Consider the following 18,569-nt stretch of genomic DNA (forward strand, 5'->3'; position numbering starts at 1 on the left):
AATGTACACTAGTGTCCTATCAAACAGTGTATGCAGTAACCATTTAGACAGATTAAAATGTAATCTTGCACACGCAAGGTCTTGTACAAATAAAGACTCTGATGACCCTAGACAAAGTGAGGATCCCTGTTCAGCTTACACATCAATATAGGTCAGTTTTTTCTGAAAGACATCAGGTGTGCTTAAGTAGGTTAGTTTAAATTACAAAGTAGGTCAGTATTAATGACAAGTTACAGATATATCAACATAGATCAGTATTACTAGCATATGATAGGCATACTAATATAGCTAAAATGTACTTTCAAATTAATTTTTAATTAAACTACTGAACTTTACCCTAAGAACTGTCCAGATTAAGCTGTGATTTAAATTGTTAATAATATAACCATTTACAGGGGTAATTATTGGCTGTGATCTCAGATTTGTTTGAAGCCGAAATATAGTGTGACAAGTATTTTCATCCAAATTCACAAAATAACTCTAAATATAAAACTGATTAAACATGTTAACAAATAATTGAAAAACTGTGTCAATATCAACAAATCTAAAGTAGTATGTAAAAAAAAGCTAAATTTAGATTCACTGTAATATAGTTAATTTATTATTTTATGTAGGTAGAGAGTATACTAGATATATGTACAAAGATAGATGAAGAACTTGAAGTTAAAGAAAAGTGTGTACATTATATTCTCTAATTAAATAGTAATATGCAGCATTGTGAGCAGCCTACACAGACTTAAAAGGCCTATTACTAAGGTTTGTAGTGGGGTTTTTTAGGATAACAATAGCCTAACATAGGCAAATTAACCATTTAACCACATCATTATCTAACAGAGAGGGTGTAAGCCTATAAACCACTCTTGTTCAAAAACATTTTTTTCAACACCTTTTCAACAATATTTGTCCAAAACTATATCCACTTAAAAAGTGTGGCTTATCAATGTTTTGAATGCAACAGACATAAAGTAAACTGGAAAATGAATACTAACCTTTTCCAAGTTTTCTATTCGCTGCCTTAAAAGTCTATTCTCAGTCCTTAATCGCTGCAATATTTAGGGAAAAAAAATTAAAAACACATAGAAGGCAGAAAAAACTGCATTCCATTGATGCAAATAAATGAAGAGTAATATATTATTATTAGTGTAATCATGATTATACTAATAATAATAACTACTGCCAGATGATATTTTAATAATATTAAAATACATTAATTAACAGATATTTTTATAATATGTATAGCTTGTTAACAAGTACTATTTCACCTACATAATTATACATGAACAACATAGAACCTAGTATTATATAATATTAGCCATACCCGCAGTTCAATTTGATCCTCATTTTCCTTTGTTTTCAATGCTGTATATTCTTTTTCCAATCTAAAATTCAAATTAGAAAAAACAAAACATTTTTTTTAGTATTGAATAAAACCTACATTTTTTTAAAATTCCAAATTACATGTGGTCTTGGAAACATACTTACTCTTCATCTAGATCCCCATCAAAATGTAAAAAATCCATTGAAATATTTTTCTAAAATTTCTAACATATTGACTACACTAGTCCAGTTTCATATATTTTCAATACAAAGTTTTCTCACACAATAACATGTGTTTAAAAAAAATGATCAGAAATATTCTTTAAACACCCTGTACATGTAACCACTTAGCAAAACTACACGGATACAGAACTATACACATCACTGCCTGACACATCTACAGTTTCACAGTCAGTAACCCAAGTAACAAGTCAGCTAAGTAAGAAAAACACTCATGTGAAGAATAAAGATTTCTAAATATTTATAGAGTGAATCAGGCTATCAAATTGTATACCACACATTTATTTAGAATATGATGCGAAAAATCAATAACACAACATTCCTATCTCATGATAATAAAACATTTGCTAAAGGAAAAAAAAGGAGAAAAGAAGATAATGAATTTGAAATCAGGGAATTCAAATAATCCTTTAGGAAACTCAGATATCTGATAACATGTATTTACAATAGAACATTATATAAGGAAATACTAGAAGGGTGGCCATTAAAAAAACAACATATAATGGAGTACAATATGGTTGCAGATTATTTGGCAGAGAAGATTAACTTTGAGTAACTAATCAGAAACCACTATTGGATGAGTGCACCCAGCAATGTTAAGACAGGCCAGGCAGAAAACTAAACTATTTTTTCATGATAGATTAAATTAATTATTTTTAATTTACAAAATAAATTACAGATACACTACACACATTTTTAAAATTTACCTAAGGACAAGTTTTTATTAGATTACCTATATTAATAATTATTTTATTTTAAGATATGTGCCTCTTTAAATGGTGGCTTTGTGAATATCTGTAGGATTAAACTGTATGTAAAACCGTGCAGTATTTGAATCATACCAATGATCACATGATCATACATGTGTAGACCACAGGGAAGATTACAAAGAAAATTTAACAAAAAAACAACAACAACAAAAAACCCAGTCATTTTGAATATTTTATACTTCTGTCCTTCCTGATTTTAAAAGGAAATCTAATTTAAATTTTCGCACGCCATGTAGAAAGAAAAAAAAAACTTTAGCTATTTCAGTTTTTAGTGAGACACACAAGTGAAACATCTGTTACACAATACACATTCAACCTGGAGCAAGTTGCCAAGTTGGATCTCAGACAAGACAAGAGTTTACCATCAGGTAGTCTGTGTTCATGTCATAATGATACAGGGTATAAACCTGTGCTAATTACTAATTTGCAATCAAGGGCTATCATAAATTTGAACAAACTGGCTTTACCTCTCAAACTGAAAAGATGACAGCTGGTCTGAAGAAATGCAAAATATGCTTTTGGTGGTTTTGACAGCCATTTTGTTTGAGCAAAGATTAGGGATGCTCAAGTTACTCACAGAGAATAGCAATGGTCTAGATAAACTCAGTAATATCGTGATGACTATGAGCTAATAGACCTTGACATGGTATTATAAAGAACATAACTAGACCAGACACACAAAATACCATCACAACTGGCGTAGCATTATAGAGAATGTAACTAGACCAGACACACAAAATACCATCATGACTGTTAGCTAACAGACTTTGGCATCGAATTATAGAGAACGTAACTAGATCAGACAGAAAATACCAGCAGGATTGTGAGCTAATAGACCTAGATTGCACTTGAAATACAGAGCATACATGTAAACCAGAGACATATAACTAGAACAGAGACATAAAATATGGTAATGTTGACTGATGTATAAGACCTTGAGGTACAGAACATAAATTAAAACCAGAGACACAAAATATGGTAATGTTGACTGATGTATAAGACCTTGAGGTACAGAACATATAACTAGGACAGAGACACAAAATATGGTCATGATGACTAATGTAATAGACCTTGGCCTTGACATATAGCAAAGAAAAACACCATCATGACTGGTGTAATAGACCTTGATGTATACAGTATTCAACTAGACCAAAGACAGTAAGACACAAAACACCATCAGGACTGTAAGCTAATAGACCTTGACTAACAGAATGCACATGGTACACATCAATTATGAAACAGGACATAAGGGGCCTACTTTAAAAAATGTAACAACTATGACAACTGTCAGCAATCACACATCAATCCACCAAAAGGTAAAACACTATAGTAAGAATTAATATTTAATGTCCAGATAAATATATGTGTGAGCAGTGTAAGTTTGAATCCCCTCCCCCCCCCACCTACTCTGTCCTTATATTGTGCTTTCATTCCCCCCCCCCCCCCCCCCAACAATGTAATGTTAAGTTTAATAAACCTCTGAAACAGATAAAGCTTTTCACAGTAGCAATCAATATCAAATGTAGTAGAATAGACTTTAGTGATGTTTTCATTAGGTAAAAACAAAGGCCTACACTATAACCCAGAATTTAGAAAAATGACAATTGTTTATAGAAAAGGAAAAGTAATCAAGCTCAAATGTACACAGTGATGTACACAGTCAGTGAGATCAAATGTACAGGTTCCAAAGGTCAGGCGAAACTTATCTTTGACCAGGGTACCACATGTGGTCAAGTCTTATCAGTGGTCTAAGCATTGAGTTGCCAGTTATTGACCAATCGAGAAATCCAACTAATTAATCAATAGCCTAATTATTTTAACACATGATACATACATACTATAATAAAATACAGAATTAATAATAATTAAGTTTCAATGAGAAAACTTATAATGTAATTGGAACTTTATGTGAAGGGGGGAAAGAATTAGATCATTTTTAAGAATATAGTCTTATAGACGGAAATATAAATCAACATAATGTGCAACTAGTAGATCTAGATCTAGATCTGGATTTAAACAGGTAAAGAATGCAAGCGCTACAAAAAAAAAAAGGATAAGGACAATTTAAAAAAAAAACGTAGGATGATAATGATAGAATGACAGCAGAAATGTCTCCTTGTTTTAGTAGGTCACCATTTTAAACCACAAGGAGACGGGTCAACGGTGTCAACCGACACGAGTTCTAACGCCTTACTCTCGACTACACACAAAACGATGCGATCGCAGCACCAAATAAGTAGGTCAAAGTTCATAGCCACGGCAACAGCAAGCATACGACAAAAATCTTAAGAGCGCCACACTACACAGCAGCGGTTGTAAACATCATCGCGACGCGGTAGATTAATATCTTTAATTAGGTCATCCTGACACGAATGTCCTCAGATGCGATCAATAAATAGCTACACACCGGCCCCTGAGAGAAAGGCGTGCGAACCTTTACTCGCTGATGTATGCTTTGTTGTATTGATTTATTAGCTAATCCACCCATTGGAATGTGAGACATCAATGGAAATCATTAGACTTTTTTTAAAAAGATGCTTCTAAAACTACTAAATCGGTAGGCCTATGTGACACCACACTAAGAAAAGAAACAGTATCTTCATAAAATTATAAACCTAAGCGTAAAATTTGTGACATCAATGAAAATCATTCGAATTCTTTTTTTAAACATATGCTTCTAAAACTACTAGATCGGTATATGACGACACACTAAGAAACGAAATAATATCTTCATAAAATTATAAACCTAAGCATAAAATTATTATAAAAGCACAGTCAACCCGTCTAGTGGGTAATTTCCAAAAAAAAATGCAAGTTTTTAAGTTCCATAACACCTGGACACTTTAATCTCACCAGTTAAATTAAAAATAAAAACAGTAAAGTAGACAATTTAAAGAAATAGAATTGACTAAAAAACAAATCTGCATGACTACTTATATAAAAAAAGTATGTTACAGACGTATCTATTTTTAGATATCGCCTAGGAGCCAACATCACTGCTCATACACTAAAACTGCAGACGATATAAAATACTGCCGCCACAAACGTCAGCACACCTAAGGTCGCCACACTAACAGACAACACCTGGTCTGCGTTAGGCGATTATCTATAAATAAAACCACACCGTTCTAATAAAACAATTAAACCACGTCTGCTTCGAATAATTATCAATCACACATGCTAAAAATAATCCCCCGGGAACGAGTTGAAGTAATGAATAATAGCTACACTATCGGATCAAAACACATGTCACTGTGTAATATACACACGGCGACTGAAGCGTGTCGCGAGAAATTACAGGAAATGTTGCACTTCACAGAGAAATAACAACAAGGTACGGCGAGTAGGTGTGTGTTTGACACATGTGTGTGGGGGCGGGGGAGGTAAACACAAGGGGGTTGTGTACAAGCTGACAGGAGAAGGGGGGATGGCGAGACGGTAGCAACTTGTTTAATGTCAAGGGTCATATTTCATCACATGTGAAAGGAATGGGGAGGAGGTGGAGGTGTGAAGTGGGTGTGACCGACGTATAGATCTACATATAAAAAAAAAGTAAATGAACTTGACCTTCACGCTGTTAACATAAAAAAAGTTTATTTCACTTTACGGTAAATTATTTCAGGTAATAGAGTCCTTGCAAACACGTGACCTAAATCACGTGATACCTACGCCCGCCGCCACAGTGGTGTACATCAGACGTAAACACAATCAGCTGTTCGCCAGCGCTGGACGTGTTCACCAGCACTGGACGTGTTCACCGTATGTAAAGAATCGCGCCCGCGGAAAAGGAAAAATATGTTAAAAAACTTGAACTCTTAGGAATTGAAGATCCTTATACAGTTATTGACAGTTTCGTGGATAATATAAATATGTGGCCGAAATTTCTAAATAAAAATACTGTTAGTAATACCGTTTGCGTTTAGAGTTTAAGTAGACGAAGCTGATCAAATGCAGTAATATATTAGAGGTTATCTACTGTAGCAAACGTGAGACCACTTAACTTCTACAAAACCCACACTTCAACGACTATCTAGCCCACAATAAAACCAAAGAGGAGTCTGCCCTGCCCTCCCCTGAAAATGTCTCACCTCCGTGATACCCAGCCCCACAGAGATAGTATTTCTTATATAATTTTGACCCTCAGGGCCCAGCAGGGAGAACAAAGGGGAAAGTCCCACTGCTCTCCCCTCAACACTTCTCATCTCGGTGTCATGTTATGTCATTTATAGCACACACGGCTTATCAGGGGAAAGCATTAAGGCATTAAGAATCTTAACTCTGGACAGCTACACACTAGTATACTAGCTACACACTAGGTGCCTACTGTAAACTACTAGACTGTAGGCCCTATGTAGACCTGCAATTGTATCAATTGTAGACTGGGTCCATTGTTATTATTCTAAACCATCTCACTTATAATGTTTCTAGCTTGATTTGTTTCTTTTATAAACAGTGGATTTAAAAAAAAATTTAGCCTAATCATTAACCAAATAATAATAATGTGGTTATTTGTTGTTGGCTGGTATGATCTAGATTGTACTACTAGGCTACAAAAACTTAGTAGACCAATTACTAGATATGAATTTGAATTTAATTAAACTCAGTCCAGTATCATATACATATTGCTGTAAAAAGACAACAAAATAGGTAGGCCTTAGTAATTTATTAAAGCCTTCTACTACAATAATATCAACTACATGCTTGTATAAAGTTTTTACAATTTAATTTAAGTAGCAGATTCTAGATCTAAGTCTAGTCATATAATCTATTTCAATTTCAGAAAATTTCGTTTGCTAAATAAATGATTAGATAATAGAGCGAGATTTTAGATCTTAGAGACAATTAAATGCTTTATTAGGCCTATTATGACTACTTTTGATTTATTATGGGTGTATTTTGAATCGAATGTAGATCTAAAGTAATTAAATTTAAGTAAAGAAGTAGATTCTAGATTCTATGTGTACCCAGCGGAGCCAGGTATTAGGCCTACTATTAGATCTTATTATTCTTATTATTACTTTTGACTTTGTCTTTTACTATTAGTATTTGTGAAGGTCGAGCATATTTGTTTTATTAATAGTTATCTTTTATAATTAAAATGAAGTTTATTATTTTACTGTCCTTACATGAAACAAAGTATCGAGAACTACATTTGATCAGATTCGGCTACTTTAACTCTAAACGCAAACAGTATTACTAACAGTATTTTTATTTAGAAATTTTGTCCACATATTTATTTATACGAAACTGTCAATAACAGTATAAGGATCTTCAATTCCTAAGAGTTCAAGTTTTTTAACGTATTTTTCCTTTTCCGCGGGTGCGGTTCTTTACATACAGTGAACGCGTTCAGCGCTGGTGAACACGTCCAGCGCTGGCGAACAGCTGATTGTGTTTACGTCTTGTGTACACCACTGTGGCGGCGGGCGTAGGTATCACGAACGGACGTGACGTCATATGAAAGGACTCTATAAAATGTAAACAGAGATCCCGCGTTTAACCAATCTGTCTCGCTGTCCTGTATTTACTGTAAACGTCTTGTTTTAACTCTCTCGGAATGTTTTATTCTTAAAGTCTATAGACATATAACATAAGGCTATTCATGGATGATTGAGAATACCGATGTCCAGTAATATATAGACTCTTCCGAAAATAGGTGTGTTAGGTTGTTAGTAGTATTGTAATCTGGACTAATTTTATGGTTAGGATATTCTATTATGCCATTAACGGACACTGGTAAAAAAAAACACAACTTATAAAAGGGCCACCCCCCCCCCCCCGTCTCTTCTGTCACCTGACTTCAACATAAGCCTATATCACAGACCTTGCATAATTTTCCCCAAGGAAAAAAACCCGATAATTTACATAACAACCCTACTAGGAAAAGTACTCAAATATAATAGAATACACCGTGTGGGTTAGCCCCAACAGAGGCCTGTCTACACACCACAAGACAAGCTACTGCACGGTACAGTAAACACGGCTACTGTTACTGTAGGTAGGGTGTCTCATTGCATTCCTGGGGGACACAAGGCAAAAAAAATCTAATAGGGCAAGGCAAGGCAAGGCAATCTCACAACAGGCAAGGCAATTCCCACAACCAAAAAACACAAGGCAAAAACACCAAATATGTCAAGGCAAACCACACAACCAAAGGATGGCTAATTTCTATTTTATTGTCACAATTTTGGGAAACAGCCCTTCAAATCCCTTAAAAAAAGAATTTAAAAATCGGAACATATTTCATCAAAGAAACATCTGCTAAGTAAAATAATGTTTCACTCTATATATAAAACAAACAGTAATTGAAAGTATGCTGTTTTATAAAAACAAAGATTTAGAGAGTAAAATATATAATCAATTTATGAACATAAAGAGGGGTGGGCATGGTCAAGTCAGTAAAACTAAACCGAAAAGTCTTGAGTTCGATCCCTACCAACACTAAAAATTAAGAATGAAGAAGAAGAAGATGAGCATAAAAAAACTTTTCTGGTTTAAGTAAACACCTCAGGTATATTCTCACACTAAAGATTTGAAATGAAAGTTGAAATTGTGAACAAATGACACAATGAATGATCTGAGAAAAAGGTGAAGAAAATTGTGCACCCCAGTAGGACAGAATCATCCAGGGAGGTGGTAGTGTGGTAATGTGGATCTATGATGATGTGCATCTGTGGTGATGTGTGTGGATCAGTGGTGATGTAGATTTGTGGTGATGTGTATCTGTGTTAATGTGGATCTCTGGTGATGTGGATCTGTGCTAATGTGGATCTGTGGTAATGTGGATTTGTGGTGATGTGGATTTGTGGTGATGTGGATTTGTGGTGATGTGCATCTGTGGTGATGTGCATTTGTGGCGAGGTGGATTTGTGGTGATGTGCATCTGTGGTGATGTGCATTTGTGGCGAGGTGGATTTGTGGTGATGTGCATCTGTGGTCATGTGGATTTGTGGTGATGTGGATTTGTGGTGGTGTGGATCTGTAGTGATGTGGATCTGTGTTAATGTGGATCTGTGTTAATGTGGATCTGTGTTAATGTGGATCTGTGTTAATGTGGATCTGTGGTAATGTGGATTTGTGGTGATGTGCACCTGTAGTGATGTGTGGATCTGTGTTAATGTGAATCTGTGCTAATGTGGATTTGTGGTGATGTGCATCAGTGGTAATGTCCTCACCAAAGCGTAATATTCAACATTTGAACAACACATTCATTTTGACATACAAAAGTCCAGCATAACACACTGATTAGACATCTCAGTATTTAATTTAGATTTATAAAATAAAGTATAATTTGAGTACAATATTTATTGGATTTAAGACAATGGTCATTTGGATATAGTTTCTAAGAAAAGCACATATAAAAGCAGTTCAAACACTAATGCCATCTTGTGCTATCACTGCCCTACCCAAGTAGACCTATTCAGTGAGACTATGTCAACCCAAACCTCAAAGTATCTGTATTACCTATTAGCTGTATCTTATCAATATGGAGCTAATCTCTACAAAAGACCCCTCCAACATGTGTGAACATTCATACAGGTAATAATCAAAGTGTTTTTCATTTTCATTACGAATAAAAACAAATTACTGTTTAATAACATTAGGAAAATTAATTATTAATTAAATTAAATATAACAATAATAATAGAACAGAATTATTATTAAGAGGGGTCAAGAAATATCTTAAGGTTTCTTATTTGTTTCTAAACTGCGGTGCAAGTTACACTGCATATTAGTGTAAAAAATAAACCTATTGGGTCATGCACAACTGAGATTAACCAGCTGCTAGTGTTTTATTATTAGAACAATAATCCCTACTTATTCATCACAGTCTTGCATGGATTATCATGGAAATGAAATAAATGAAATATTTTTTATTTATTTATTTTATAAAATTCTCTCCCTTGCTTTTCAATAAGGTCTCTTTATAAGGGAGGTAAAAAGATGACTTTCATTATATGCATCTTATTCTTCAGATTACCTGTATAACACTTTTAGAGGATTTGTTCCTTTGTGAGATAGGTCATACAAACAGTTCCCACTAGAATGCTAATATTGTGTTGTACAGTATAAATTATAGTTCACTTCAGTAAGAAGTATTTCCTTATCAATGTTAAACTTACATTATTGAAGAGAGAATAAAGTGACTTTTAATGGTTTAAAAATGGGTTGTATTTATTTCATGGTATAATCATTTAAATGTTTTTTTAATATGCAGTATGAATAGTTTTAATTTTTCAAAAAATACTTTTTTGTTTCTTTTTTTTTTTTTGCACTTTTCCATCTATATATCCATATAGAGGTGTTTCTCCCAGGTTTAAAAAAAAAACTACAATATAAGAAATTATTAAATTGGAACTCACTTTTTCATCTTCTTGTGGCTGTATTTGATGCTGTAGGCTGTGGTCAGCAGATTTTCCTGATCTTGCTCTTGTTCAAATCTGTTCCTGAGATCCTTTTGTAAGTACTGTAAATACAAGTGACAGGAAATAGAATTGGCTATACATATTTGGAGACCTAAAGTAAAGTTAGGGATCTACAATTCCCATACAAAAGAGATATTTGACATTATAACAATTTTGGCAGAACTATACAGCATTGTACCAAAGTTAGTTTTTTTGCTGTTTTTTTTTCAATGTAGGGTTAGGGTTGCAAAATTTCCAAAGCAAAAACCTTTGAACATGTAGTGCTAACATTATCACAAGTATCAAATGTAATCATTTTGAAGCTATAATTACATGGCAGCTAATACAGTCAATATGGAATGGTGTGGCTTAGCGGTAGAGTGCTAGACTGCTAACCAGTAGCTTTATCTCACCATAACCCTACCCCCCCCCCCCACAATAGCTTTACCTCACTATAACACTACCTTACTTTTCCTTTATCTCACCATACCCCCCCCACAGTAGCTTTACCTCTCTATAACCCTACCCCCCCAGAGTAGCTTTACCTAACTATAACCATACCCCGCCCCCCCACAGTAGCTTTACCTCTCTATAACCCTACCCCCCCCCCACAGTAGCTTTACCTCACTATAACCATACCCCCCCCACAGTAGCTTTACCTCACTATAACCATACCCCCCCCCACAGTAGCTTAACCTCACTATAACCATACCCCCCCCACAGTAGCTTTACCTCACTATAACCATACCCCCCCCACAGTAGCTTTACCTCACTATAACACTACCTTACTTTTCCTTTATCTCACCATACCCCCCACAGTAGCTTTACCTCTCTATAACCCTACCCCCCCACAGTAGCTTTACCTCACTATAACCCTACCCCCCCCCCCCCCACAGTAGCTTTACCTCACTATAACCATACCCCCCCCACCCCACAGTAGCTTTACCTCTCTATAACCATACCCCGCCCCCCACAGTAGCTTTACCTCTCTATAACCCTACCCCCCCCCCCCCCCACAGTAGCTTTACCTCACTATAACCATACCCCCCCCACCCCACAGTAGCTTTACCTCTCTATAATCCTACCCCCCCCCCCCCACAGTAGCTTTACCTCACTATAACACTACCTTACTTTTCCTTTATCTCACCATAACCCTACCCCACCACAGTAGCTTTACCTCACTATAACCCTACCCTACCTTTATCTCACCATAACCCTGACACAACACCTGTCCTATTAAGCCTATACAGCACAAGGACTTACCATCAACAATCCCTCCATATCAAGGGCAAGCAAGTCTTCTTGACATGACTGAAGTATTGCTATACCCACACGAAAAATCATCTCCATGCCCTACATGAATAAAAAAAACATAATACTCATTACATTTTTATTTTATATGTGTTGTGTGATATTGTGTTAAAGGTGTGAAGGACACTATGAAAAACTACAAAATAATATTTACAAAAACATTTTTTAGCATCTTATTATTAAACCAACTGCCAGAAAAAAATGACTACATAATAATTTACATTGACTCTGTAGGACCACTAAAAACGCCTAAAACAAAGTTCAAACCTACTACAAAAAAAAAAAGGCATAAATAAGAAGGTACCAAGCTCATCATTTCATAATAATTTACATTGACTCTTTAGGACCATTCACAACGCCTAAACAAAGTTCAAACCTACTATAAAAAAAGGCATTTCCCTGCTCAAGGCTAAATAAGAGCCAAGTTTATCAGTTCAACTTACACAGCTGTTTACTCAAAAGTGGTGATGACATTCACTAAACAAATTGGGTTTTATCTTCTGATGCTCCTAAGGGGTCATCCATTTATGACGTCCACAATTTTTTAAAATTTTGGACACCCCCCCACCCCCCCGCCCACAAAAATCCACTTTTTTTCCTTATAAAAGTCCATATGCGTCCACAAAAGTCAATTTTTTTTGGGACCCCCCCCCCCCCCCCCGTCCGCGTGTGGACGTCATAAATGGATGACCCCTAACCAAATATAACACTGACCCTTAGCCCCCTGTCACTAAACCTAACCCTAAAATAGTTTACCTCTGACACAAACAAATCCATGATCCTCCTAGCTAGAGACAAGGGGAGGGAAGTAACATACAAAGTCAGGAACCAGGATGAGGCATACATGGAGGTGTCAAAGTTCTGTGTCTGGAAGTGGATCAGCAAAGTTGGCAACAGTTCCTGGAAATAGATCAACATAGCACAAGGTCAAGCAGTAGAGTTAACCCAAACATATATCAACTTAGCAGGTGGTCAAGCAGTAGAGGTAAACCAAACATATCAACATGGTACAATGTGGTCAGCCCAAACATATATCAACCTGGGACAGTGTGGTCAAGCATTGAAGCTAATCCCAACATATATCAACATGGGATAGTGTGGTGGAGCATTAAAGTTAATCTAAACATATATCAACAAGGGACTGTCTGGTCAAGCAGTAGAGTTAATCCAAACATATATCAACATGGTACAATGTGGTCAGCCCAAATATATATCAACATGGGACAGTGTGGTCAAGCTGTATAGAGTTAACCCAACATATATCAACATTGGATGGTTTGGTCAGCCCAAACATATACCAACATGGGACAGTGTGCTCAAGCTGTATAGAGTTAACCCAACATATATCAACATTGGATGGTGTGGTCAGCCCAAACATATATCAACATGGGACAGTGTGGTCAAGCAGTAGAGTTAACCCAAACATATATCAACATGGTACAGTTGGGTCATTCCAAACATGTATCAACATGGTACAATGTGGTCAAGCAGTAAAATTATTATTTTTATTATTATTATTTATTATAATTAATTATTATATTATGTTTTACGAGCCGACCCGCGGCATATCATATGCCGCTATTAAGTTGTTTTATTTTCTACTTTTCAGTAATTTATAATTTGTGAATTCAACAGTACCAATGCTGCCATTGAAAATATTTGCTTTAAAACACTATCAGTAGGTCGTTAAGGATGATACTACTCCCACCCTCCTTTCCTCCAACCCCTACCCTACCCCCCCCCCCCCCCCGTGAAAGCAGCCTCCTCTTAGTTACCTCCCCTAAGTTTAAAATTGTTTAAAATTAAATTTATTTGCCCCTAATAGCCGTCACTAAACCCGGCTCTACAAGTGTAAACATTTAGCGTGAACCACAGCTCACCAGCGCTTACAGCTTGGTGTTTTCTAGCGTCTCCAAGAAGAGAATTATATATATAGATAATATTATTATACAAATGTATTGATAAGAGTGTGGTATGGCTAACCCAACTGTTCTCACAATTCTTTGAAGCATTACCTGCATGAGACACTCCAGTTTAAACATACAAAGACCCAGTTCAGCCATGCTTGGTTTAAACAATTCCCTCAGCCTGAAGTCTTGCATCAAGCGAACAAGCACGGCAAATGCGTCTTCCTCTGGCATCTTGGGTTCATAAAGAAAAAAATATTTTATTTGTTTCTTTTGATTATAAAGGATTAATAATTATGTATTTCAGATATTATTGCTAATTAATAAAGCATTAAGAATAAAGAAAATATGGGACGGCGTGGCTTTGCAATAGAGCGCTAGACTGCCAACCTGTGTTCCCTCTAAGCTGCGCGGTTGCGCGGCCACGCAGTAGTTTTGAACCTACCGTGCAGTGCTTTTGTAAAATAAAATATATCCTTGTATAAGACTTTTAGAACACTGTGTACACAAAATACATGTTGCACACGAGCTTTTTCCCCATAGAGGGAATGTTGCTGCCAACCCAAAAGTCTGGAATTCAAATCCATGTTCAAGTCAGTGGAATGCCCCTGACTGAGTCCAACCAGCTCCTATGGGTACCTAACTCACATTAGATAAAATAAAGGTGGCCGGACATAGTGTTGACCACACTATTCCTTCATATCCCAAGATCACTGAAACAGATGAACTCTACTTCATCTGCCCCATGTGTCTTGGGCACAAACAGGAGAAAGAATAGAGACCTGGCTTCTAATGGTGAAGAGTAAAGGCAGCTAAAATTGACCCCACTATCCCTTCAAATACAGAGATCATAGTAATCAATTAACTTTCGTTCATCTACCTTATTACCTTGATATCCAAAAGGGTAACTTTACTTTTTGTTGTGATAAAGAAAAAACCTTCTAAAGTGAGGTTAAAGACTTGAAAATAGTTATTACAGAAGATCAAAAAATTATTTACAGATAGTTTCAAAGTTAAGTTAACCTAAATGAGTTTATAGGTATCCTAATTGGTAGAACACCATTTCACAACCGCATCGAACTACAAGACATTTTTTTTTTAAAATGCTTGAGAAATTAAAACAAATCTTTACCTGCATAAGTAACAAGCCAACAATAAAACCACTGCCTTGACAGTAACCAACTTCTCGGTCATGCAATGAGTAGGCCTGGAGAAAGGGAAACAATGCATTTATGAATTGGCAGCCAAGAAAGAAAAAAAAACACCAGTAAGGGAGATAAGTCATTGATAAAATAAATGTAAACAGAGACCATAATAAAATGAAATACTGCTTTGAAAACATGTTAAAAACTTTAAAATGGAATAACCATACAAGCTTCACCAGTCATTACCACTATTTTAGATAGATAAATAAAAATCGCTTTGCTACCATGGTAATTTGCACACAGGTCATTCAGAGGTAGAGATGTAATTGGGTTAGTAATGTATATTATTTACATTTATTAAATTTTTAATTGGGGATGGGTGAGGGTAATGATGGATGGGGGAAGGGGGTAATCTCTGAGAAGCATGAAAATGTCCTAGACCCAACTCCTGTAAAGGTAAAAATAGATCTTCCTCAATGGTTAAACTAAAATCTACCAACCCACTACATGCCAGCCACTTACTTTCATGACATTAAATAAACTCTCCTGACCAAAACCGTCTTTCACTTTGAAAAACTCATGATCAGGAAACGTCCGTGCTATATCTCTGCGTATCAGCTTCTCGCAAGGTGAGGTCTTCTTCATATGTTCTGCGTACTCCTGTTTGAAGGGCGAGTCGTGGACACCGAGGATCAGCTGCCAGGCCATGCCTCGAAACTCATGGGGGATTCCCTTTCTCACCAGCTCCTACAAAAATATTTAAGTGTTCTTTACGGTATCATGGGATGCGTAGGTTAAATGGTAATGTTAGTTTGCTAACCTGAAAGTTTGAATCTGGGTCCAAGTCAGCAGAACATCCCTGAGTCCACCCAGTTCTGATGGGTACTTAACTTAATGTTAGGGAAAGTAGAGACGGCATTTAAGTGTTCTTTATGGTATCATGGGATGCGTGGCTTAAATGGTAGTGTTAGTTTGCTAACCCAAAAGTCTCGAGTTCGAATCCGGGTTCAAGTCAGCAGAACATCCCTGAGTCCACCCAGCTCTGATGAGTACTTAACTCAATGTTAGGGAATGTAAAGACGGCTTGGCAAAGTGCTGACCACACCTTCCCTTCACATGTTGAGGTCAAGAAACATATAAACTCTACTTCATCTGCCTAATGGGTCTAAGAGAATTCTTTACTTTGTTATTAAGAAAAGGAAATGAACAGTTTATTTATAAGAATTGTGCGTAATCTGCCTATACTGTCACATAGGAACAACCAAGGAAATATCCAACACAAAACAAGCCAAGAGTTACAGCGAAAGAGATACAAAAAAAAGATATTTCTGATTTAAACATCTATGTGTATTGTTATAATGCTTGACATCCAACAAGTTTTGCTGCTCATTCGAAATAAACAGACATAATGATACAAGTAAACACAAACCTTGAGAAAAGCTGGTTTCTTTTTGACTGAGTCCCAATCATTGATGATCCTACCCCAGACCTCCCATAAGGTTTCACTTGAAGAACCTAATGAAGCAAGGAATAACATACAAAATTTCATTTTTCTTTTACAAGAAACAGAACTAAACAACAAAAAGCAATATACAAGTGTAAATCTTCATTGCTTTAACTTAAAAAAAAAATATTATTAAAAAATATGTTAGTAGTTAAAAGTATTATTATATATTGTCCATAAAACATGTTCTTATAGTTTAAAAAGCATTAATATGCCCATAAAATAACTTATATATTTTAAGTTATCTAATAAATATAATAATAGATTTGTAATATTAAAATAATTTTAATTTAGAAAATAATAGTTTTGTTCAAATTTGAAATTAACTTTATATCACAGTAATTAGTTTGAACAGTATAAAAGTACAAAACCTGATATTTGCCAAGGACAAAGGAATGTAATGTTTATGTAATAGTGGATAAGCAAAAGGTCAACACTTTGGCCAGTAATGAACTATTGACCTGCACATTATCTTCTTGCTCTATGATAAGACATTGGTCACTTTAGAACAGCCGTTATTTGATTACAACTAAACTGATATGGCTAGATAAAGTTAAGATCATTTTTCCAATTACACTGTTAATTATATTTAGGTGGTAATTTGAGAAGTTTGATTAAAAATGGAACGAGCAACCAAAAAGTGAGACTAGCATGATTTGGTGTGTACGTGGACGGTGTATTGATTTTCTGCTGTCGCATGCAATCCAAGGTTTCATTCAGTGTGACAATTATTATGTGTAAAAATAATAATTAAACTATGTTTATAACAAATTAATACACAATTGCTTAAAGCATGCGAGTATTTGCAAATGGATTTATATTTAATGTCTGTCAAAACTCCCATAACAGCACAGTTTAACTTTTTCAAAAGTTTAATAAACCATCTTAGTCATATAACATTAATGGGCACTCTAATTATCATCTTGGTTAAAGCTAACTTTAGTAAATATCATAATTAGCATGCCTGATTGAAGTTTGCACATGTTAACTTAATTATACTAAAGCAAATCAATAATTCCATGCCATTATTCCACAAAAATATTATTCTGTTTTCATGGTTCAATTTGCAAAGACTAATAATAAAAATAATTTAATATACGCACATTACACTTACACACAATATTACTTTAAATTGAATACTTTATTACATGAATATGTAAGTTACAAGTCATATAAGTATAAGTACATTATATATATATATATATATATATATATATATATATATATATATATATATATATATATATATATATATATATATATATCATATGTTGTATTAGGTTGTATTAATACATAAATATTGTAAGAAATCAATCTCTATAAGCTGGTATACAAAGTTAAATCAGTGACTCCCAACATGGTATGCAAAACCCCAACTTTTTTTGTAAGAAACAAAGAAAAAACAAGATGCTGGCAAAAGAAAAAAAAGTGAAATGCTTTCATTTCTTTTGTAAATTTCATTCACTTTAATTTGCTTTTTTTTTTAATCCTAACTGTGATCAAACTTTGGAATCAAACGTAATGTTTACCAAGAAAAGATACATAATAAAAGTGTCATTTAAGATGACCTAAAATACTCTTGAAATAGCCTCTTAAAAAAACTGGATATAAAAACATAAGGTACCTGTAAATCTTTTTAAGTAATTAAAAATAAGATTTTTGCTCTTGTGAAAAAAGAAAAGCTTTGATCTGTATTTATAATTGAAAGTGTTTAACTTGAAAATGCTGATGATTGAATCTGGGAGCTGTGAAGATTTGTATCTTTGATTTGAAAATAACCTGGGGAGTCACTTAGCTAGTCTAAAAGCAAGTATTTAAATAAATATATAGATATAGGGCTGGTAAGTAGGTCAATAAACAGTTCTATGGCTCATGCAGGTTTTAGTGAGCCGTAGAACTGGTTGGTGACCTACTTACCAGCCCTATAGAACAAGAGCAGAGAAACCTGGTTAACTTTTTATTCTATTTTTT

At 35.0% G+C, this 18,569-nt stretch overlaps 1 protein-coding gene across 7 annotated transcripts in view; it reads right to left on the reverse strand.

Moving 5' to 3' along the window:
* Window positions 1–18,569, reverse strand: part of LOC131927993 (EVI5-like protein) — a 47,673-nt gene that overhangs the window by 17,217 nt on the left and 11,887 nt on the right. For all 7 annotated transcript variants that reach the window (XM_059283916.1, XM_059283910.1, XM_059283901.1 and 4 more), the window contains 9 exons: window positions 16,524–16,609; window positions 15,617–15,841; window positions 15,082–15,156; window positions 14,058–14,183; window positions 12,799–12,942; window positions 11,995–12,084; window positions 10,690–10,793; window positions 1,319–1,379; window positions 990–1,043 (listed from right to left, as the gene is read on the reverse strand). In XM_059283916.1, coding sequence (XP_059139899.1) covers window positions 990–1,043; window positions 1,319–1,379; window positions 10,690–10,793; window positions 11,995–12,084; window positions 12,799–12,942; window positions 14,058–14,183; window positions 15,082–15,156; window positions 15,617–15,841; window positions 16,524–16,609 — 965 coding nt within the window. The remainder of the gene's footprint in view (window positions 1–989; window positions 1,044–1,318; window positions 1,380–10,689; window positions 10,794–11,994; window positions 12,085–12,798; window positions 12,943–14,057; window positions 14,184–15,081; window positions 15,157–15,616; window positions 15,842–16,523; window positions 16,610–18,569) is intronic.

The sequence above is a fragment of the Physella acuta genome, unplaced genomic scaffold (assembly GCF_028476545.2).
Source record: "Physella acuta isolate Inbredline_101_S28 unplaced genomic scaffold, ASM2847654v3 ptg000090l, whole genome shotgun sequence".
Classification (NCBI taxonomy): domain Eukaryota; kingdom Metazoa; phylum Mollusca; class Gastropoda; family Physidae; genus Physella; species Physella acuta.